The 23,110-nt window shown below is 42.5% G+C and overlaps 1 protein-coding gene across 1 annotated transcript in view; it reads left to right on the top strand.

The window, feature by feature from the left end:
• Positions 1–22,303, top strand: part of CXADR (CXADR Ig-like cell adhesion molecule) — a 57,661-nt gene extending 35,358 nt beyond the window's left edge. The window contains exons 8-9 of the mRNA XM_063126749.1: positions 4,956–5,139; positions 21,748–22,303. Coding sequence (XP_062982819.1) covers positions 4,956–5,139; positions 21,748–21,789 — 226 coding nt within the window. The 3' untranslated portion in view covers positions 21,790–22,303. The remainder of the gene's footprint in view (positions 1–4,955; positions 5,140–21,747) is intronic.
• Positions 22,304–23,110: the final 807 nt, after the last annotated feature.

The following is a 23,110-nucleotide window of genomic DNA, read 5'->3' as shown; positions in this document are numbered from 1 at the left end:
TGGGTCAACCACGAAAAGTCCATTTTGACTCCACAGCAGAGATTGGACTTCATAGGGGTAACCCTATCCTCTCGAGACGGGAGAGCATACTTACCTTCAACCAGGGCAAACATCTTGCAGCAGTTAGCCATCGACATCGAAAGCCGTCGGAAAGTATCGGCTTGGACAGTCCAGAGACTATTAGGCCTGATGGCAGCCACTACGGCAGTCATCAGGTTTGCAAGACTCAGAATGAGGGTATTGCAAGCCTGGTTTTTAAGGACTTTCGATCTCAGGCTCAATGCTCGACGAACTTACCTTTCGTTACCGAAGCAAGTCAGGGCATCGCTGAAATGGTGGTTCTCGATGTCGACTCTTCTCGAAGGCGTTCCATTCCAACAACAGGCGCCTTCGGTAACGATCACGACGGATGCATCCTTAGAAGGATGGGGAGCTCATTGCAACTCCCTTACTGCTCAAGGTCGTTGGCCTCGATCACAGAGAGAACAGCACATCAATCACCTCGAACTCATGGCTGTAGAAAATGCAATAAGAGCGTTTGCACAGTTGATCGAGGGCAAGAATGTCTTGATCGCGACGGACAATACTACCGTGGTGGCATACATCAACAGGCAGGGTGGAACAAGATCGCACCCTCTGAACCGTTCTGCACTCAGGATATGGAACTGGTGCATAAAGAGAAGGACTTACCTGACTGCGATCCATGTAGCCGGCAAGGAAAACGTCATTGCGGACTCTCTCAGCAGATCCTTCCATGTCGACCACGAGTGGGAGCTCGACGTCGAAGTGCGGGAAAGCCTTTTTCGGTACTGGGGCCGCCCTGTTGTCGATGTCTTCGCTACCGAGGACAACGCGGTCTGCGCCAAGTTTTGCAGCAGGGCAGGAAAAGGAAAGCGCTCTCTAGGAGACGCTTTCACCAGTACTTGGAGAGGAAATCTCCTGTACATGTTTCCTCCCTTTCCACTTTTGACAAGAGTGATAGCCAAGATCCAGATGGACAACTCCGATTGCATCCTGATCACGCCGTGGTGGCCTCGACAGACGTGGTTCTCCCACGCTCTTCGGTTATCGAGAGGGGATTACATCAGGCTTCCGTCGATACCGAAGCTCCTGTCTCGACATCAGGGCAGGGTTCGACACTCAGATCTGTCGACCCTCAAGATGACTGCATGGAGGATAGCAACCACTCCTCCTCTGGAACCAGAGTTTTGACTGTGGACCACATTATATTGGCAGCACTAAAGCCTTCCACAAGAAAATCTTATGCAGCAAAGTGGCAGAGATTTCAGAATTTTGCATCGGAAAAGGACAAAATACCAGAATCTTGCCACTTATCCTTCATCCTCAATTATTTATTGACACTTTTCCAGCAGGGACTTAAGCTCGCATCCATCAGGGTTCACCTTGCTGCGATTACATCTTTTCATCGGGGTGTGGATGGTTTTACACCTTTTACCCATCCAACAACTAAGAAATTTCTGAAAGGTCTGAAGAACACGATACCGACTGTGAAGACTATCGTGCCGCCTTGGAGCCTGTCAGTTGTGCTGCAAGCATTGACACGCAAGCCCTTCGAGCCCATGGCTTCGACAGACCTTAGGCTGCTTACTTTAAAGACTGTCTTTTTAGTAGCCATCACATCGGCAAGACGTGCAAGTGAGCTTAAAGCTCTTAGGATAGATGTCCCGTATACTATTTTTCATAAGGACAAGGTTGTGCTACGCACGGACCCAGCCTTCCTACCTAAGGTAGTGTCAACTTTTCATCTGTCCCAGCACATTACTTTTCCTGCTTTCTTTCCTAATCCATCTACACCTCTTGAGTCTTCCTTGCATACTCTCGATGTAAGAAGGGCTCTTGCTTTTTACAAGGACAGAACGGACAATTTTAGGAAGACAAAACAGTTGTTTATTTGTTATGGGGAGCCTTCTAAGGGACTCCCTGTCTCCTGCCAACGACTGTCACGTTGGATAGTGGAGGCAATTGAATTGGCCTACTCTATTTCTAAAATGGAGTTAGTGAAACCTGTGACAGCTCATTCCACCAGAGCTGTTTCAACTTCGGTGGCCTTCACCAGAGGTGTTCCACTGACTGAAGTCTGTAGAGCTGCAACGTGGTCCACTCCATCCACGTTTGTCAAGCACTACAGTTTGGACACTCGTGCGAGGCAGGACTGCTCGTTTGGGAGGACAGTGCTCTCCGAGATCTTCAGATGATGCACCAACCCACCTCCAAAGGTATGTCAGCTTGCTACTCGCCCATATGTGTGATGCATAGAGACCACGAAGAAGAAATGCAGGTTGCTTACCTGTAACTGTAGTTCTTCGAGTGGTCATCTATGCATTCACACAACCCACCCACCATCCCCACTTGGTGGTGTGAGACTTACAAATGACACAGTTATGTGTGGAATGTACTTTATTAAAATTACACTCAGGTTTATGGGGGCACAATGTCGGACTCCTGTAAACTGAGGGAAGGGCGGGAACCCCATGGACATGCGCAGTAGCGTGGGGGAGGGGTTCCCGCCAAAAACGTTCCACTCAGCTATAGAAGGTTCCGGTCTGGTCTCTGCGCAGGCGCAAAGCCCATATGTGTGAATGCATAGATGACCACTCGAAGAACTACAGTTACAGGTAAGCAACCTGCATTTCCTCTCTATTCGGCCCTGGTTAGGCCTCATCTAGAGTATTGCGTCCAGTTCTGGGCTCCACAATTCAAGAAGGATGCAGACAAGCTGGAGCGTGTTCAGAGGAGGGCAACCAGGATGATCAGGGGTCTGGAAACAAAGCCCTATGAAGAGAGACTGAAAGAACTGGGCATGTTTAGCCTGGAGAAGAGAAGATTGAGGGGAGACATGATAGCACTCTTCAAATACTTAAAAGGTTGTCACACAGAGGAGGGCCAGGATCTCTTCTCGATCCTCCCAGAGTGCAGGACATGGAATAACTGGCTCAAGTGAAAGGAAGCCAGATTCCAGCTGGACATCAGGAAAAACTTCCTGACTGTTAGAGCAGTACGACAATGGAATAAGTTGCCTGGTGAGGTTGTGGCCTCTCCCACACTAAAGGCCTTCAAGAGGCAGCTGGACAACCATCTGTCAGGGATGCTTTAGGGTGGATTCCTGCATTGAGCAGGGGGTTGGACTCGATGGCCTTGTAGGCCCCTTCCAACTCTGCTATTCTATGATTCTAACTAAGGCCTTAGTCCATATTTTCCACAGGGCTCCCCAAAACACCATCTGCCACCATCTAGTTAGAGAGGTAGAATTCTCCTCTTCATATCCTTAGCACATGGGGTGAGATATGTCAATCTTCAGATCTACTCAGACCAGAGCATCATTATTTTAAAGTGTAAACATCCATTAATAATAGTAATGACAGTAATAATAGTAGTTCTAAATAATGAAGATACTAATTAAAAAATGTACACCAAATCACTGCTTTCAATAGCTTCTCTCCCTTCTTATTCACACCCTCTTGCTTATTCTATTCACTAATTAACCTAACTACCTCTGGCCCATAATTCCTCTCATTATCTCTGCCCATCAGCTCCCTCTTTTCTTGACTTTTCCATAACTGTCCCTGACTTCCTTCTAACTGTTTTTTTCCAATTGCCACTAGTTCCACCCAATTTCTATGCTAGTCTCAGCTTTCCGTCATTCCCTCATTTCTAGACTCCACCTTTCCCAAGCATAGAGAGAACAAAGAGGGAAAAGGGTTACTGTTGCAGGTTGGGAACTTTTGTTTTGGTAACAAGCACCATGGATAGGATTACATACCAGCACTGAAGATCCAGATATGTTTAAAATGAGAACTTTGTGTAGAAATTTTATTTTTCATTTTAATGTCTAACAACTTTGCCCCATAATTTGTACAGCAGCCTGTAGCAACAGAGCTAGGGCTTACAAGCACCATTGGGAAGACCTAAAATTGGAGGGAGTCAGGCAGGAGGTGATGTTTGCGAATTTCATTGCATTTTCCTCTTATTCCAAGCATTGAAAGGAGTGCTGCAGTTACAGGGATGTCATGCTTTCCCAGCACTCAAAACATCAATATTTTGTCACTGGGAAAATATTTTTCCTCCTTCCAGGTAGTTGTGATAGCAAGTGAAGTATGAAGGATGTTGAGCTGTATACCATGGCCACTTGTTAGATAGTGCCTGCAATATTATTATTGCCAAAGAACATGACTTCTTCCCCATGCCCACATCAGATTTTCAATTGTTTTTACACACCTAGCTGTTGAACTGTGTATCACTTCACCACTTCAGTGTGGGAATGCTTATGTAATTCCAAAAAACAAAGTGTGCTTTAAAAAAAACAAGTGAACAGAAACAGTGCTACCTTGCCTCTTGTCCACAGAATTAGTTGCTGTATTGCCACTAACTTAGAAAGTTATTCATGCTTCCCCCACCCTCATCCAGAGTTGCAATGCAAACTTCCCCCTTTAAAAGGGATGAGGTGAGACGAGCTGCTTTCCCTTTTCAGAAAGCATGGCTAGCATGAGCATGGCAGTAAGAATACCATCTAGAACAGGGGTGCAGAATCTCAGGCTAGGGAGTCAAAACTGGCCCAGCCAAGAATCATTTGGTGGTTTCCCAGCTTTTGTGCAGATTTCCACATTCTAAGAAGTTGAAATTCCTCTCCTGAGGATTAGTATGCCAGTAAGAGCTTTATGTTAAAATATGCTGGTATTTCTGGCCCCACCCCTTTACTTTAGCCCTGCTTCTTTTGCCTTAGTCCCCACCCACCATTAGAATGCAGCCCCCAAGTGCTTTTCCTAAATGGAATTCATCCCTCAGGCTGAAAGTGTTTCTACACCCCATCAACTTTTTTTGACATATAGGAGAATTCTAAGTAAAGTACTTGGGGCAGCATTACATTGAAATAAGTGTTTTGTTTTGTTTTGTTTTGTTTTAAAGACTCAAGAAAATTAAATATGTTTGATTTTCAGAGAGGATGTTCCCCCTCCAAAGAGTCGTGCTTCAACAGCCCGGAGCTATATAGGGAGTAATCGTTCATCTCTGGGATCAATGTCTCCTTCCAATATGGATGGGTATGCCAAGACTCAATACAACAAAGTACCGAGTGAAGACTTTGAACGACCTTCTCAAAATCCGACCTTTGAACCACCAAAGGTAGCTGCACCTAATCTAAGTAGAATGGGAGCTATTCCTGTGATGATTCCAGCACAAAGCAAAGATGGTTCTATAGTATAGTTTGTCATTCATTTATACTTTCTACAGTTCAGTACCAGCATTGATGATTAACTTGTTCGAGTTCTACACTTTTAAATATACACAGAATTTGTCTTGAACAACAAGAAATGTGTTTGGTTCACCAGCGTTATATTAATTTTTGACCACGTACACTAAAACAACCTTTTGAAGAAAACATTGTCATCTGTGACTAAACATGAAATACTGGCAATATTTAAATCCCATATGGGTTACTAAAGAAAACAGGTTTGAATTTTTGACATTAAGAGATACTGAACTGTATGACATGTTGTGTTTGTCCTTGCGTTTTTAGAGTGAATGAAATATATTTGACATCTGTTACAGTGTGAAATTGTTGTGTAAAAGTCTGAAAACATGAACTTGAATTCTTGTAATATAGATTCTGGATTATTTTTCTCAACAACTTTGAACTTTTAAAATGAATTGTCAGATACTGTTAGGCAGAATCAGCTCAGTTGATTTTGGTCTTAATTGCTTAACCATGTTCTACTAGTGGTCTTTCTCTTGTAGGATAATAGTAATTGCCCATGCAGACAATCCACTAGGGTTATACTATGCTGTTTGTTTTATGTGCATAAATGTCTTTCTGTCTGGATGCATAATCCTGTCTGTGTTTTCACAAAATAAAGAACATAGATGTATTTAACTGTTCATTGGACAAAAAAAAAAAAAAAAAAAAGGAAAATAAAGGAAGCCTAAAGGGATATTTCCAAATTAGCATTTAGCATTTCCTAAGCATGTTTGTCTTTTTGAAATAGTTTCAGATACCCTGATTTCTGTATAAATCTGACCACTTAGCATCCAAGTGTGTACAGAGAATCTAAATTTGGGCTTTGATTTATAATGACAGTAGGACAAGTGGGTGTTTGGGATATTTAATATTCTGTTGTGGTAACTGAGAAGGGGAGGGTGGAGTAAAGACTTTGTCCCTCAGTATTCTTGTAATATTAGTATCCTCAATGAATGTTTCCAATACTTGCAGAGAACATTTTAAAAAATAATTCCACCAATTTGTGTTCTTCTACAATTTTAATTACAAAATAAAGAAGAAAAACCTGGAAGGCTATAAAGATAAATATCTATTCAATTTAGGCTTAGGATTTATCTGTCCTTTTTATAACAAGATGAATTACTAGAAAGTTCTTTACAATGGGTTTGTGTGAAAGTGTCATTTCCCCACTGCCCTGTGTCATTTTTAAAAATTAAAATTTCAACGATACTTAAACTGCCATTGCAATAAACTATATTAGTGTATCATTTGCTCTCATCTTCCTGAAGTACAATGTCTGCATTGCCTGCTCTTCTAGATTGAATAAATGTTTGTGTGTGGTTATGAAAACATTGCTTTAAAAGCTATGCTGTAAATATCTTTGTTTTTCTAAAGTTAACTAGATCTGATATATTCACTTACTAGACTAGGTAGTATTATACATCTTCACTTCAGGTCAATTAAGTATAGTATCTAAGCCCTAATTGCTAAGTTTAGATACTGAACTGGATCTTCAGTGTGTAAATAGTCTTCTTATATTAAATTGTTTTAGGTTACCTGATGCTATTGGATCTAAGATCCTTTTTTCATCTGTGCCTTTCCAATAAACTTTACACCTGATTGTAAGTTAAGTTTCAACTATAAAATATCCTGGTGCCTGACTTTGCATTTCTAAATGGTGCTAGAATATGAAGGTATAGTTTTCACACAACACTGTGACTTAATTCCTTCTTACTTGATGTTTCATGTTTCCTGCCAACATTTTGGATGTTGCTTCAGTGACTACATAAGGTCCTGTATTGTTGCCATGTCTATAATACCCTAATTAGGCTTGATACTATTCTCTTTGAAAACTGTTCTTCACCACTGCACCAGACAAATGGATTATTAGGACTTTAGCTGGTTGCTGGCTGCTTTTGAAAAGAGGGGATTAATTAGGATAAAATTAAATTAAAAATCCAATATGAAAACAACCTCCTTTGAATATTTAACATTTCAGAGCCACCGATTTTTGTTTCTAAACATACATACACACTGCTCCTTGGATCTAATCTCAACAAATAGTGTGGTTGAATTCTGGAACTGTACCACTTCAGATTGGGTATTATATTTTGTGTGACTCTCAAAAACAAACAAACAATGCCAGTATCCTAACAGTGTTGACTATCTGGGAAAAGACTAAGTTAAACCTCTCTCCATGATGTGCAAATTTACTACACACATTTTATGTGGGAATATGCTTGTACTCTGATTGGTACAATCCAGAATTCTGCCACACTGCTTAAACTTTCCCAATCTGGTGCTCTTCAGATGTTTTGGATTAGAACTCCCATCAGTCTCAACCAGTATGGCCTAAAACATCTGGAGGGCATCAAGTTGGAGAAAAATAGCTCAAAGAATAAGATTTGCTCTTATTTAACATCTTTTAAATGGCTGAGCTGCACAGTTGATGAATATTAAGTGTACCCATGAAGCATTGTCCCAGGATTCTGTACTTGTAGTTTAAACGTTCAGAATGCATAATTGTGTACTATCGTAGCAGTCAGAAGAATTTATGCATATTTAATAACTTGTCACCTCATATAAAAATAATAAATGGGCAGAATGAAGTGTAGCACGATGCGCATTCAAAACATAGCTCTTAGGCTTTGGAACCTTGACAATGTCTGCTTGTTTATAAAACTGCATGGAGATTGTAGTAATAGGAACTGACACAGCAGATCTATATATTTTAGGTAAGAACGGACTTGGGACAGACTCTGCTCCAAGCGCTTAACTTCTAGACCCTACTGAATGACTAAAACACTAGTCTGAAGGACACTGCTATTACAAACTTTATCAGATCCCAAAATGTCACTTTTGGTAGACTCAGATTTTGTTCAGGCTATATGTTCCCCACTGGTTGGTACCACTTTGACACACAACTAACCAGGAGAAGGAGGCCATCTTACACTTTGGAAATGAGAAAGGGTGTTGTCTTAGAAGGCACTATGCACTGCTCAGCACCTCCCCACCACCCCCCTGCATGCCAATGGTAGCAGGGTGATCAATTCATAATTGTAGCATTCTGCCACCTGACTGCATTGCTGGGGCTTTAGTTCATAGGTGTGGTGTTGATCCATGGAGAGGTACAACAACAGTACAACCAGTTCTTGAGCAATGGGGGAAGCTGATAAGTAGGGATATTCTTATTGTTGAGGTGCTTTTTTATATGTTAGAATTGACTTTTTAAAATAGGCATTGGGTGGATGAAGTCAATGGTTTAATAAGAAAAGTTGATGTTATCAAGTTGCATGATGAGGAAAGGTAGCTGACCCTAACCCTAAGCATCCCTTATTGGCAATAGAGGATTCATATTGTGGATGAATAAGCCAAACTCTTCCTTAAGGCAGCAAGCAGTTAAGTAAGTAAATTGGGTCCATCTGCAAGATATTATGTGCATATCCATTTCATATATGAGTTATAATATACAATGTGGTTTTTAAACAAAAGATAGAATCTTGTGTGACAATTGTTTAAATATATAGATATTTAACAGTATCTAGACTGACACGTCCTCAAAACATTTCATTTATTTCAATTTATGTTTATGATTTTTAAAACAGAATTCTTTTTCAGAAGTAGAAATTTCATTCAAAAACTGCACTCTTTTCATTAACAAGCAGTTAGATTTGAAAAGCATTTCCTTGGATTTGTGCCTCACCATTATTGTAGAAGTAATGTTTATATTGTAGGATTTGTGAAGAAATTTCTTTTTCTTGGCACATGGAATGTTTTTGTCAGCAAGACTAATGCAGTTCTTTAGAGAGAAGGGAAGAACAGCCTCCTAGATCACTTGGGCCTTGTGCTTTGTGTTCATTATTAGAGATTTTTAAAACTCAGCAATTGGAACAATAATACAGGACATTCATAAGGTGGCACCATCATAGGGTTTGGATTTGGTAATGAATGCAGTTTGCTTTTCCAGATTTTTGTAGTATAAGCACTGAAATTTGTAGGACATGTCCAAACTGCTGTAGCTTCATAACTTGTGTACTGCTTCAAATAAAGTTATTAGTGGAAACAAATTATTCTGATGTTCTGCTGCAGCGTCTGTGTCTGTTGTCCTATTTGTGCTGGAAGTGATTTCAAAAGGCTAATTTTTTCTGAATGTTAATCATCATCATTCTTCATTTTCTGCTTGTCCCTTAATAAATCTGATAAAATAAAATAAAATGGGTAATACAGATACCTGGAACAATTTCCAATACTCAAGTGAGCGGGGATGGCACACTAACAATACACAGTAAACTGGAGCATGCAGTTTATACATTTATTATTGTATAATTAACAATTAATGTGTAATTTGTGTGAGTATGATTGATACCAAACTAAGGTTGGTAGTCACAATCCTTTCTGCAAAAGTATGTTATATTTATTTCTATGCCGCCTTTAGGCAGAAAGCCCCCCAAAGCAGCTCACTATAATATTCAATTATACTAAATGCAAGTTTACAGCAGAAATGTCACAATATTCAAAAGTATACTACAACAATATTCAACAATATACTAAATATAAGTTTACAGCAGAGCAGATAAGGAAAAAACAAACACATCTTGATTAAGAGCATAAGTGCCATGCTGGATCAGACCAAGGGTCCATTTAGTCCAGTACTCTGTTCCCACAGTGGCCAACGAGCTGTTGACACAGGGACCCACAAGCAGGGCACAGTGCATCAGCACCCTCCCTCACAGGTTCCCCACCAACAAGCATATACAGGCTTAGTGCCTCTGATACTGGAAGTTGCACTTAGCCATCACGACTAGTAGCCATTGATAGCCCTTCTCCAGGAATTTATCCAACCCCCTTTTAAAGCTGTCCAAACTGGTGGCCATTGCTACATCTTGGTGAGGATTGGAATAGCATCTCTTGCCCTGAAGCAGCACCTCCCAAACCGCAGCTCCAGCTTTGCTTTTAAAGTCTGTATGTGGGAGGGGGAAAGTAGATGGAATAGCTCACCCATGATGGTACAGCGTCTCTTCCCCGAAGCAATGCCTGAACCTCCTGAGGTACTTTGACCCAGAAGACATTAAACCAAAAGGTAGATCTGAAATGGTATGGCCATCAGCTATACTGATGCACTGTTTCTAGGATGCGAAAGCAGCTCCTCCCCCAGTTCCCTCTCTATATTATGGCTTTTAAGAAGGCTCCTGTGACCAATGGAAGCGGAAGCAGGGAATAGAATGATATGCTTAAAAATACTCAAAAAATAACCAAAGAGTCAATTTGTTATGGATGGGACGCAACATCTTTGTTTACCGAAGAACCCCTGTGAATGGAGCAACAATGTTGAATACCACCCTATATCTTAATGCAGGTATGGGGAATCTGACCCACCAGCTGTTGCTGGATTGCACCTCTCACCATCCCTGGCCATTGGCCATGCTGGCTGATACAAATACGATCTGGAGTTCACCTACATCTGGAGGGCCAGTTTCCCCACCCCTGTCTAATCTCTTTCACTCGCAAACCCCAAGTTGAACTAGGATTAGGGGGGAGGCATTCTGTTGGGCTTTGTATCTCATTCTCACATACAGGTCAGACCCACATGCTATCCATTCCGAGCAGGGGAACCAGACTGCACAATCAGGCATACCAGGGTGGCCATCATTTCAGTAACTGAGTTACAGCGTAGATGCTCACCCAATATCACTTAACCTGTGTGTTGCACAATCAAACTTTGCAAAGACACAGGTTATAGACTCTTAGAAAGTACAGTAATTTTGAAGCACACTAACAAATTTGCTAACTATATTACGTATGTTCCATGAACAGAACGTATTGACATAGAACAATTATAAGAGTAACAATTGATTTAAAGAAATAGTTTGTCAACTATGCAAGATTTAAAAGGTTTGAACAATATAGGACACACACACACACTACGTAGTGGCTTTCAGATGCTGGGTGGAGATGGTGAGATTTGCACTCCAACAGATCTGGAGTGCACCAGATCAGGGGAAGCAGGTATAGGACATCTGAGCAGCAAACTTTAAAATTAGCCTGATGAATCTGCCAGTAAATGTTAATCAGTGCTGTAAGTTAAAGTAGTACTTCTATTTTCAAGGCTATCCCTGATTCTGGTATGTTACTATAATAGAAAATATGTGAGAGAGTATCGAATATGTTCTTCTAACAGCTAGCTCAGTGATGGAAAACATATTTTGCATACAGAAGCTCCAATTTAAAAATAATCTGGTAGCAGGTGATAGGAGAGCCATTTCCAGATAGAGTAGATAACTCTAGACTTGATGGACCTGGTATAACACAGCTTCCTATGTTTCCAGTAGAGGTTAGTTTGCACTGACTGAGGTATTTTGACCAAGGTTTAAAGTAATGTTTTCAACTAGAATTTAAAACAGATTAGCACTGGACAAACATCATAATGGCTTGAAATACATTGTTAAATTGAAGTACTGAAGAGTGTTTCATGCGGAGATCTGGGAATAACTCTGCAAAACAATATTGCATTGGAAACAAGAAATAAGGTCTGCTATTTAATTTATAAAAATACAAGCTGACAGGTACCTGCTTTTAGAATGGTGTGGCCTAAATAAAATACCAGACAGTTCACGTCTTAGATAAAGTATGTAATTCTTCGTGGTCTCTATGCATCACACATATGGGCTTTGCGCCTGCGCAGAGACCGAACCGGAACCTTCTATAGCTAAGTGGAACATTTTTGGCGGGAACCCCTCCCCCATGCTACTGCACATGTCCCTGGGGTTCCCGCCCTTACCTCAGTTCTTCGTTGTCCGCCATTGTGCCTAGACCTGTAGAACCAACCTCGTAGCGTTTTTTTCCCCACAGTTTCTCTTTTAAAACCTCTCAAATCTCTTATTTCTTCAACCTTTCTTATATCTCTCTTCTTACCTAAAAAAAAATTAAAAAATGTTGTTGTTAGTTAGTTTTTCCTCAGCGACTTTCGGTCGCGGGCGCCTGAGCCGCATGGCAGTGAAGGCCCCATTTTGTAAATGTGTTAAGTGCGGGGCTAAGCTCCCCCCTACAGACGGACACTCCCTGTGCATTCTTTGTTTGGGCGAAGGCCACAAAGTAGAAGCCTGCCACCATTGCATGGCATTTACCAAGCAAACCAGAAAGAACAGAACAGATCACCTTTGCGCCATTTTGTGGGGAAAAGCCCTCAGAGCCACAGACACAACGAGAATGGACAAAACGGCACCAAATAAGTCCGTTGCAGACCGAAGCACCAAAGTGTGCAATGAAACCAGAGCGAATAGTAGGGCATTGATACCCCTCACACCTGGACGGTCATTAGCAAGCTCCGCGGCCAGGAAAATCACGAAAAAGGCCCGGACTCCTAAGTCCTCCTCCGAGGTAGAAAAGAAGAAGAAGAAAAAGAAAAAGAACGTGGGAAAACCCTCGCCGAGGTCTCCCCGACCCTCTAAGCCGACTCAGAGTCACTCAACTCCTCCTTCCGTACCGACAGCTTCCGCAACTGTCTTGATACCGAGACCTCAGTCGATACCGAGACCTCAGTCGGTACCGACAACCATGCTACCGACTCGCCCTCCAAGTCTATCAGAGGGCAAGATACGAGATTTGGCTTCCGTAGCTTCATTTAGAGATCCCGCAGGGCTCTTAGAGACCGAAGAAATCATTCGTCTGCCACAACCGTCACCAAGACCGACGGTTACGGAACGCACGCCAAGACGTGAATGGGACAGAGCTTCCCAGTACTCTGAGCACCAGTCAAGACATGACTATTATGACTGGGACTACTATCGACCGCAAAGATATTTTCAACATGATCGGGATTACCAATACCCACCTGAGTCTTACTTTGCCCAGCCTCCACCAACATCTAGGGTATTCCAAGTCCCATTAGCTCCACCTCCGTCCCACCAAGTCTCTCCTACATCGACATCACAGCCATGCCTCTTCGATACCGGCTACTGCAACTGCCACGGTACCGGCTCAACAGGAGCAGTTAGAGCCAGCACAACAGCAGTTGCAATTCATTACATTGTCCTCACCCGAGGATGATTATCCATCCGACTCCGAATCCAGAGTAACAGTTACACCATCGGTACCGTCACCAGACGATGCCATACATGCACAGGATCCCTCATCACCATCTGAAGACATGGGCAGATTCTCTGAGCATATGCTAAGAATGGCCCAAGCACTCGGATTGGACATACAACAATCAGATGACTCTGTGGATGATCCCATTTACGACGTGTTTCGCACTAAAACTAATGCAGCAGTTGCCATCCCTCTCCCCCGCTTTGAAACAGACAGCACAACTCTCATGGAAGACACCAGCTTCTACACAAGCGACATCAAGGAGGTTAGAAACTCTCTACCGTATCCAGGAGGGAGATGCAGGGTTTTAAACTCAACACCCAAAACCTAACTCCATTGTAGTAGAATCAGCTCAGGGTCAGTCACAAAGGTTTCATTCCGCCCCCGTTGATAAAGAGGGCAGGAAATTAGACCTGACAGAAGAATTTATTCCTCTGCATCTCTTGGTATTCGAGCCTCTACTTACCAGGCAACGATGGCTCGATACCAACTCTTCCTCTGGGAGAAAGTAGGTTCACTATGTGACTATCTCCCAGAGGACAAGAGAGAGTTGGCTAGGGTTTTTCAGGCTGAAGCCTCAGCAATAGCTAAACAACAGCTATCTACCGCCAGGCACCAGGTCGACTGCCACTCTAAAAGTATGATGTGTGCCGTATCCTTGAGAAGACATGCATGGCTAAGATCCGCCAACCTAACTTACGAAACCAAGTTCAGGATCGAGAACATGCCCTTTGACGTCGAGGGCTTGTTCAACGCCAAAACAGATGACACTTTGGACTCTATCTACAAAGCCCGCACTACAGCAAAAAAGATGGGTTTCTCTGCTCCTCCTGTACAGTACAGACCGAGACGGTGGACGAGGCCATCTACCCAACAACAGCAACAACAGCATCCTCAATACCAAGGACAGCCGAGGCAGCAACAGCACCAGCTCCAGAGGAAAAGACCCTACCAGGGTCGTTTCCAGCAAGACAAACGCCAACCCGACTTCAATAAGAAGCAGCGGGTTTGACTCCTTCGTCCCAGATCCACTACCTTTCACAAACCACCTAGCACCCTTTTACCATCGATGGGAGTCAATAACATCCGACTCCTGGGTGCTCACCATCATCAAGTCGGGGTATGCCATCGAGCTCGATGTCCCCCCTCCTTCTTTGGGAGTGAAAGTAACAGCGCCGTCCCCTCCTCTGTTAATCGAGGTACAAACCTTACTAGCGAAGGGAGCCATCTCTCCCGTACCCGCAGAGGAAGTCAACCAGGGTTTTTTTCCGCGTTACTTCACGGTCCCGAAGAAAGATGGGGGTCTTCGACCGATTATGGACTTAAGGCAATTAAACAAGTACATCACCCCAAAAAAATTCCGTATGACAACGGTAACTTCCATTCTCCAGCTTTTACACAAGGGGGTTTGGTTCGCTGTGGTGGATCTGAAGGATGCGTACTTCCATATTTCCATCAGGAGGCCGCATCAAGCTTACCTGCGATTCTCTATCGGCACCCGCCAGTTCCAATTCACCGTCCTTCCCTTCGGGCTTGCCACAGCACCGAGGGTCTTCACGAAGGTGATGGCTGTGGTGTGCGCCCATCTAAGACAAAAGGGGATTTATATATACCCGTACTTAGACGATTGGCTTCTGGTGGCGGACAACAGTTACATGCTTCAGGAGTATATACTAACCACTCTCAACCTGTTGGACTCGTTAGGACTATGGGTCAACGAGGAGAAATCCATCTTGAAACCACATCAGAAATTGGACTTTATAGGGGTAACCCTATTGTCTCGAGATGGGAGAGCATACCTGCCCACGTCCAGAGCAAAGACTCTTCGGGATCTAATCATTGTTACCGAGAGCCGCTTAAAACTCTCGGCATGGACAATCCAAAGACTGCTAGGTTTAATGGCAGCGACCACCGCAGTGATCAGGTTTGCAAGACTGCGAATGAGAATCTTGCAAGGGTGGTTTTTAAGAACGTTCAACCTTCAACGCAATGCCCGCCGAACGTACCTGTCGATCCCGAGGCAAGTGCGAGCATCTCTGAAGTGCTGGCTATCGATGAAGAATCTCTTAGAGGGGGTTCCGTTTCAACAAGAAACTTCTTCGGTAACGATCACAACAGATGCTTCCTTGACCAGATGGGGAGCCCATTGCAACTCCCTCACCGCCCAGGGTCGTTGGCCTCCTTGCCAGAAGGAACAGCACATCAATCACCTGGAACTTTTGGCGGTGGAGAATGCAATAAAGACCTTCGCTCAGATTATCGAAGGCCAAAATGTTCTCATCGCGACGGACAACACCACCGTAGTTGCCTACATCAACAGGCAGGGTGGAACAAGATCACACCCTCTGACCCGATCGGCACTCAGAATTTGGAACTGGTGCATAAAAAGAAATACCTGACTGCGATCCACGTAGCGGGAAAGGAAAACACCATTGCGGACTCCCTCAGCAGGCCCTTCCACGTCGACCACGAGTGGGAGCTCGACACCGAGACGAGAAAATACCTCTTTCGATATTGGGGACAACCTGCTGTCGATGTCTTTGCTACCGAAGGAAACGCAGCTTGTTCCAAGTTCTGCAGCAGAGCAGGAAAAGGAAAGAACTCTCTAGGAGACGCTTTCAGCAGAACGTGGAAAGGAGAGCTTCTCTACATCTTTCCCCCATTTCCACTTTTGACAAAAGTAGTAGCCAAGATCCAGGCAGACAAGTCAGATTGCATTCTGATCACACCTTGGTGGCCTCGACAGGCTTGGTTTCCCCAAGCCCTTCGATTATCGAAAGGGAATTACATCAGGCTCCCTTCGATACCGACGTTGCTGTCTCGACACCAGGGCAGGGTTCGACATGCAAATCTTTCAACTCTCAAAATGACGGCGTGGAGGATAACAACCTCTTCTCGTATCAAAGACTTAACTGTAGACCACATATTGTTGGCATCGCTAAAGCCCTCAACAAGGAAGTCTTACGCAGCAAAGTGGCAGAGATTCCAAAAGTTCGCCTCAGAGAACAATCAAACACCGGAATCTTGCCCTATATCAATAATTCTCAAATACCTACTGACACTGTACCAGCAAGGACTCAAACTCACATCAATTAGAGTCCATTTAGCCGCGATTACAGCCTCTCATCGAGGCACGGCTGGTTTTTCACCTTTCACACATCCGACATCAAGGAAATTCTTAAAAGGACTTAAAAATACGATACCGACAGTAAAGGACATCGTTCCACCATGGAGTCTGTCAGTTGTGTTGCAATCACTGACAAGGAAACCTTTTGAGCCCGTGGCCACAGCAGATCTTAGGCTTTTAACATTCAAGACTGTCTTCCTAGTGGCCATAACATCTGCGAGGCGTGCAAGTGAGCTTAGAGCTCTCAGAATAGACGCTCCTTACACAGTTTTTCATAAGGACAAGGTTGTACTACGCACAGACCCTGCTATCCTACCTAAGGTAGTGTCAACCTTTCATCTGTCTCAACACATCATATTACCAGCCTTCTTCCCGAATCCTGCAACACCACTGGATGCGTCACTACACACACTTGACGTAAGAAGAGCTCTCGCCTTTTACAAGGCTAGGACTGAGAGCTTTAGGAAAACAAATCAATTATTTGTTTGTTATGGAGAGCCTTCCAAGGGGCTTCCTGTGTCATGCCAGCGATTATCACGCTGGATCGTAGAAACAATTGAACTGGCTTACGCTCTCAAAACTATAGCTGAAACAGCCTGTGACAGCTCACTCTACCAGAGCTGTAGCAACATCCATTGCTTTCAACAGAGGTGTCTCCTTAACAGACGTTTGTAGAGCTGCAACGTGGTCCACTCCATCCACGTTTGTTAAACACTACAGTTTAGACACTCGTGCAAGACAAGACTGCTCCTTTGGGAGGACAGTGCTCTTGGAGATCCTAAGATGATGCACCAACCCACCTCCAAGGTATGTCAGCTTGCTACTCGCCCATATGTATGATGCATAGAGACCACGAAGAAGAAATGCAGGTTGCTTACCTGTAACTGTAGTTCTTCGAGTGGTCATCTATGCATTCACACAATCCACCCACCATCCCCGCTTGGTGGTATATAACGTGTATACATGGTACATTTATTATCTCTGGTAACATATACAATTAAAATAATTATGTTTCACTCATGTTTATGAGGGCACAATGTCGGACTCCTATAAACTGAGGTAAGGGCGGGAACCCCAGGGACATGCGCAGTAGCGTGGGGGAGGGGTTCCCGCCAAAAACATTCCACTTAGCTATAGATGGTTCTGGTTCAGTCTCTGCGCAGGCGCAAAGCCCATATGTATGAATGCATAGATGACCACTCGAAGAACTACAGTTACAGGTAAGCAACCTGCATTTCTTCATTGCCTCTAGTAAATGCTGTTTGTTCAGTATTGGTTAGAAACACAACTTTAAGAGTTGTAGAATGATTCTGATAGATTGTAATGCACCCCTAAACAATGTCACAGTAGGCAGCAAAATAGGTTGTCTATATAACTGAGACTCAAAATTATCTACTGGTTGTTTTTTACATATAGCTCTTCCTGCGGTTTATTGAATCTTACATAGATAGAACATAGACATATGTTTGTAATTAGTTCTGTTTTTTATAAGAGGTTTGTCACCATTTGCAACAGATGAGCCTACTTGGACTATCATCCCATCAGTAGAAGTGGTGACCACTTTATACAGACTCAGTGCTGCAAGACCTGAAATGGTAGCAAAAGTGTTCCAAGATGCAGAGGACCAAGTGCTGCATCACTATAACAAACCAAACTACCACATTACCAGCTCTGTAGCAGCTCTCCCAATGCAAATGTTCAGGACCAGTGACTAAATGGGTACCAGAGAATAAATTGCTGTGATACAAATTGTTCCAGTCTTAGTACAGTCTTCTTTAAATCATGACAGCCTCAAGTTATTCACAGAAACTTCATACATACAGCTATGATTTTCATCTTGATAGCTTTTGACTTTAGTGAACTTGGAAAGATTTCTCTCTACTGGGCTTTGGCATAAGGCTTCTTAAAGAAAAAGATCCACCACATTGTAAAACCATTTACCGCCTCTACAGTATTCATCAGTCACTTTCCAACACAATTTCTTATAGCATTGTTCACTGTTTTCTTGTTGAGACAGAAAGTGAACCTGTATTATCACCCTAAAAATGTAAGCATACAACAATTACAAAGTGTTTGGCAAGTACATACAGTCCTTATATCACTACCATGTTGGAATAACAAAACTTTAAGTTGAATTATATTATTCAGCCATCCGATTATAAGGAATGCATGTATTCACTCACCCAAAATGTGTGGCAGTTTTGGGGTTAATCTTTTTTATGACACTCCGTGTGTACTTTCTATAACTTTCAAGAAAGAGACAGGAAATAATGCCTGCTTTCTTATGGCACAGTTTGGAATTTGACAAGGCTGGGGAACCTGGGGTCTCCAGATGTTGGACTCCAGCAGCAATCAGCCATGTCCATGGCCCAGGCTGACTAAGGGAGTTGGTGTCCAACAACATTTGTCGGGCCACAAGTTCCCTATCCCTGTCATAACCCATTCTTGAGGCATTCTATGACAAGGTTTGGGCCTAGGAAGTATTTCCCTTGTTAATTCATAATAGGCATCTTGAAATATGTTACTGTCCGTCATGCTGGTTTATTTTCAATTTTTAGACAAGTAGATCATGCAAACTGACTCCTTTAAAAAGTTCATCAGTTCAACTAAGTTCCATTTCTGTTTCATTGTTTGTGGAGTTGATATAAATTCTCAATAGCTAATTTAGAAAATGTGTGTGCAAGTGGAGACAGCACTCCTAAAATAAAGACACGCACACCAGAGCTTTGGTATAAACTAGGGTGCCCATATGAAAAGGAGGACAAGGCTCCTGTATCTTTAACTGTTGTATTGAAAAGGAAATTTCAGCAGGTGTCATTTGTATATATGGGGAACCTGGAGAAATTTCCTCTTCATCACAACAGTTAAAGCTGCAGATGCCCTGCCCTCTTTTAAATCTGGTCACTCTAGTATAGCTCCTGCAGCTTTAACTGCTGTGATGAAGAGGGAATTTCACCAGGTTCTCCATATATACAAATGATAACTGCTGAAATTCCGTTTTCTATGCAACTGTTAAAGATACAGGAGCCCTGTCCTCCTTAGGGCCTCTATTAATAAGGGAAATTCACCCGTCCCCTGGATCTGCACGTGAAAGTGCGGGAATCTATTAGGTCCTTTCCTCAGGCATCTAGCCTGCCATTAAGGGCGAGCTACTCTGCTAAGCCAGAAGCTGGGTCAAACCCAGCCCCTCTTAGGCCTCACTGCATTGCAAGTGTGGTGAGACCTACCTGCATTATTCCTGCCCGGGGCCACAAAAGCCCGAGTAGATGAGATAAGGAGGTCCCCAAAGGCAAACCGTATCCTAGCATGAGGGACTCATAACCCTTGAGGAGCAGGCCTCCGGATTTGCCCATCACCATACAGGTGCCAGAGTGTTCACCAATCCCTATTCCATCTCCTAAATTTCCTGTAATACCCTGCACCCATGCCAATTGACCTATTTGTTCCACCCTCCACTAAGATTTAGTTCCAGTACGGAGTAGGCAAAAAACTGTACACAGAGCAATTGGTGTCAGGCAAAATTCGTACTTCGCTCCCCTCCAAAGGGGGCGATTAGCTAATCCCATACTGATTATTAGTGAGAGAGGGTGGGTGCCAGAAAGAAGAAAGAGGCCAGGGTTTCTGTGGGGCTTGCCCTCGTAGGCTTGGCACCACATGCACCCCCATGCCACACATGGGTCTGCCCCCATGCGGCTTAGATCTGAGTCCTTCCCACCTGCAAATCCGTGTCCTCCCCCTGCTGCAGCGGCTGTGGGGGGGAGGGGAGGGGAAACAGGCTTGTGGAGTTCATACAAATTCTCAATAGCTACTATAGAAAATGTGTACATCTTCAATATTTAGGATCTTAAGTTAATCAAATACTATGAATTGTAATTATTTCCAAATGTTAGATTATGAAATAGTTCTGCCATGCAATTCCTCCCATAACATAGAAGGGGTATGATTGGATATTTATGGAAAATATAAGTAAAATCACCATGTATCTTAGTCATCCATTGCTGAAAGGATGACTAGGCTGGTTGAAGGCATAATGCATACCGAACATCTAAAATTTCACTGTGTGAAATAAGATACACAAATGCTTCATCCAGGAATTGATCTGTCATTCTCCTGACTTACCTGAAGCACCAGTAGTCAGAAAAGACAAAAATCAGTAACTGACATGTCAGTTCAGTGGGTTTTTTTTAAAAAAGGCCAAATTCAACTAAGGCACTTGGAAATAATGTTTCTTGGTTCACTGCCCTTCTAGGAAGATATAAATTCGTGAGACAGGTCTTATTTTAATGTATCAGATGAAAAGAATCTTTAGAAGCAGGAAAATAAAAATAGTTCTCTTACGAGAAAATTGTACATTCTGATTATACAAATTATACAAAAACTTAAGATATCAACTCTTCCTTATTTCCCACTTATAAGGGAAAGCGATGGTTTTGTTAACAGAAAATCCCACAGTGTAAAATTCCATGTATCAGTAGCTTGTTAGTAAATTTATATCAAGCTAAGAAGGCGTTCTGCTTGATTTGTTTCCAGTACTTGTCTTTTTATGGTGAACTTTACTGAATACTTGTAACATTTGGTCCTTGAAAAGCTTTGTAAATATTTTTTCATGCTTAACTATGCAGAAGAACTGTAGCTTCTAGATCAAGTAATCACGAATGTTTTCTGTTGTTCTTATCTGGCATTTATTTGTTACGTTTCACTTTTTACATTGGGTTTATTCCGTCTTAGCAGTTTAATACTCATTATTTTCCTGCTTCTAATGTTCTCTGATTAGGTTCAGATGTTAGTTAAATTCTGCATGAATACAGCAAGGTCTATAATGAAAACTAGGACAATCAAGGTGAAAAGTAGTTTTGAACTGAGTGATTGTATGTTAGTAAAATCTGGGTTGGATCCAATGAAGTATGCATGAGTAAGCATTTTGCATGTTTTTGTGGTTTTTAATTTTTGTATATTGTTTTTAAGTGTTTTTATCTTATGTGAACCACCCAGAGTGCTTTGGCTATGGGACAGTATACAAATGCAATAAATAAAATAAAATAAATAAACTAATGCTATTATTTTCCTGATATTGTTAAACTTTGTCTGCTTTTGAGAGATTATGACCCTTATATTACTATGATATTACTATCACTCTTGCTGCTAGGGAAATCAGGGGGAAAGTTCTTTTGGGAACATTAATTCTGGAGTTTGTTCTGTTAAAATTTATTTTCCTTTGTTAAGCCAATGGTTGTATAACAATAAAGTTTATGTTTAATATATTAAAACTCTTAATTGATTATTAATATTTTTTCTATTGTAGTATGACAACGCATGCAGGATGGGTGACATAACAGTGGTATAAACTTGAAGAAACAGAATTTATATCATGAATTTCAAGTACGGAGCAAATGAAGTACTGTATGTTTTGTTATTGTCTTTTAGAGTCTACAGACAAGTTGGTAAAGTAGACTAAAGTTATTATAGGTAGTGTTTTGCCTCCCAAATGTTTACAAATGTATTATTTTAACTATTTCTTCCTTTGAAAAAATACTAGATATGAAAATGTGTGAAGGTAGTATCAGCACTGGCTAGATATGCAAATTCAGAAGATTAAACCACATAATGAATAATGTAGCTTGCAGTTTTGGTGCTCAATTAATTAAATGGAATTGCATTCAAGGTATAATTTCAAGTTACACTTAGCAATGAATTAGTATGTTTGAAACAATGTGTGCCTTTCATACTGCATAGTTTGGTGCTGTCTTTTTAATTTTATGAAAATGATTTTTGATATAAACATGACTTTTTTTAAAAAAAAAAAGCCTTCTAAATCTTACAGAACTTAATAAAATTTTATATGACGATACAGTAAGTTATATGTACATGATGATCCTAATCAGTCTGGAGTGTAAATTTAAAAGTATATTCTACAGTTCATTGGTTTCTATAATTTACACAGGTGTTTACTTATTAAAATGTTAAGGCTTGTGCTCTAAGGATGTACTTACTACTGCTGGTATGTTATTTCCCCCAGCAAACAGAAAGCCAGTACAATTAAGTTATGTGCTTCCCCACTATCTTTCCATGTCAGAAGGTGAGCCACAACATTCTGTAGCTTCTGAACTATTTTGCAAAATAGCCGCATGTAGAACAAACATTGTAGTAGTAAATACAGGTGGAAAGTAATACATTGTTGATAGTAGGGATGTGCTCCGCTTCTAATGGGACTGGCGAATTAGAAGCAGAGCGGGGGGCTTCGCCTGCCCTTAAGGCGGAAGAGAAGAGGATTGGGGGGCCGGCGGAGCGTGGCAAAGAGGATTGAGGTGAAGCCGGATCCTTCGCCTCGATCTGGAGCTCCGCTGGAAAGGTAAGTGGGGTTTACTGGGCTCTGCCGCTGTCGCTGTCGCCCATGACTTCCTGGTTGAACCACGGGCTCAACTGAAGACGCCGACGGACCGCGGACGGAGGCAGGGAAGGCCCCCCTCCCCCTTGGTCCCTTACCAGGCTCTGCCGCCGCGGCCTCATGGGCGGCGATGGCGGCAGGGCCCGGTAAACCTCCCGCCCTCCTCTCCCGGCCTTACCTGGTGCCACTCTCCTTCACTGCGGAGCTCCGATTCGGAGCCGGAGCTCCGCGGCGAAGAGGAGCGGAGAATGGGCGGAGTGGCGCGGAGCGGGCTGATCCG

Source organism: Elgaria multicarinata, chromosome 5 (genome assembly GCF_023053635.1).
Source record: "Elgaria multicarinata webbii isolate HBS135686 ecotype San Diego chromosome 5, rElgMul1.1.pri, whole genome shotgun sequence".
In the NCBI taxonomy this organism is placed as follows: domain Eukaryota; kingdom Metazoa; phylum Chordata; class Lepidosauria; order Squamata; family Anguidae; genus Elgaria; species Elgaria multicarinata.
This window is presented reverse-complemented; position numbering and strand designations above follow the sequence as displayed.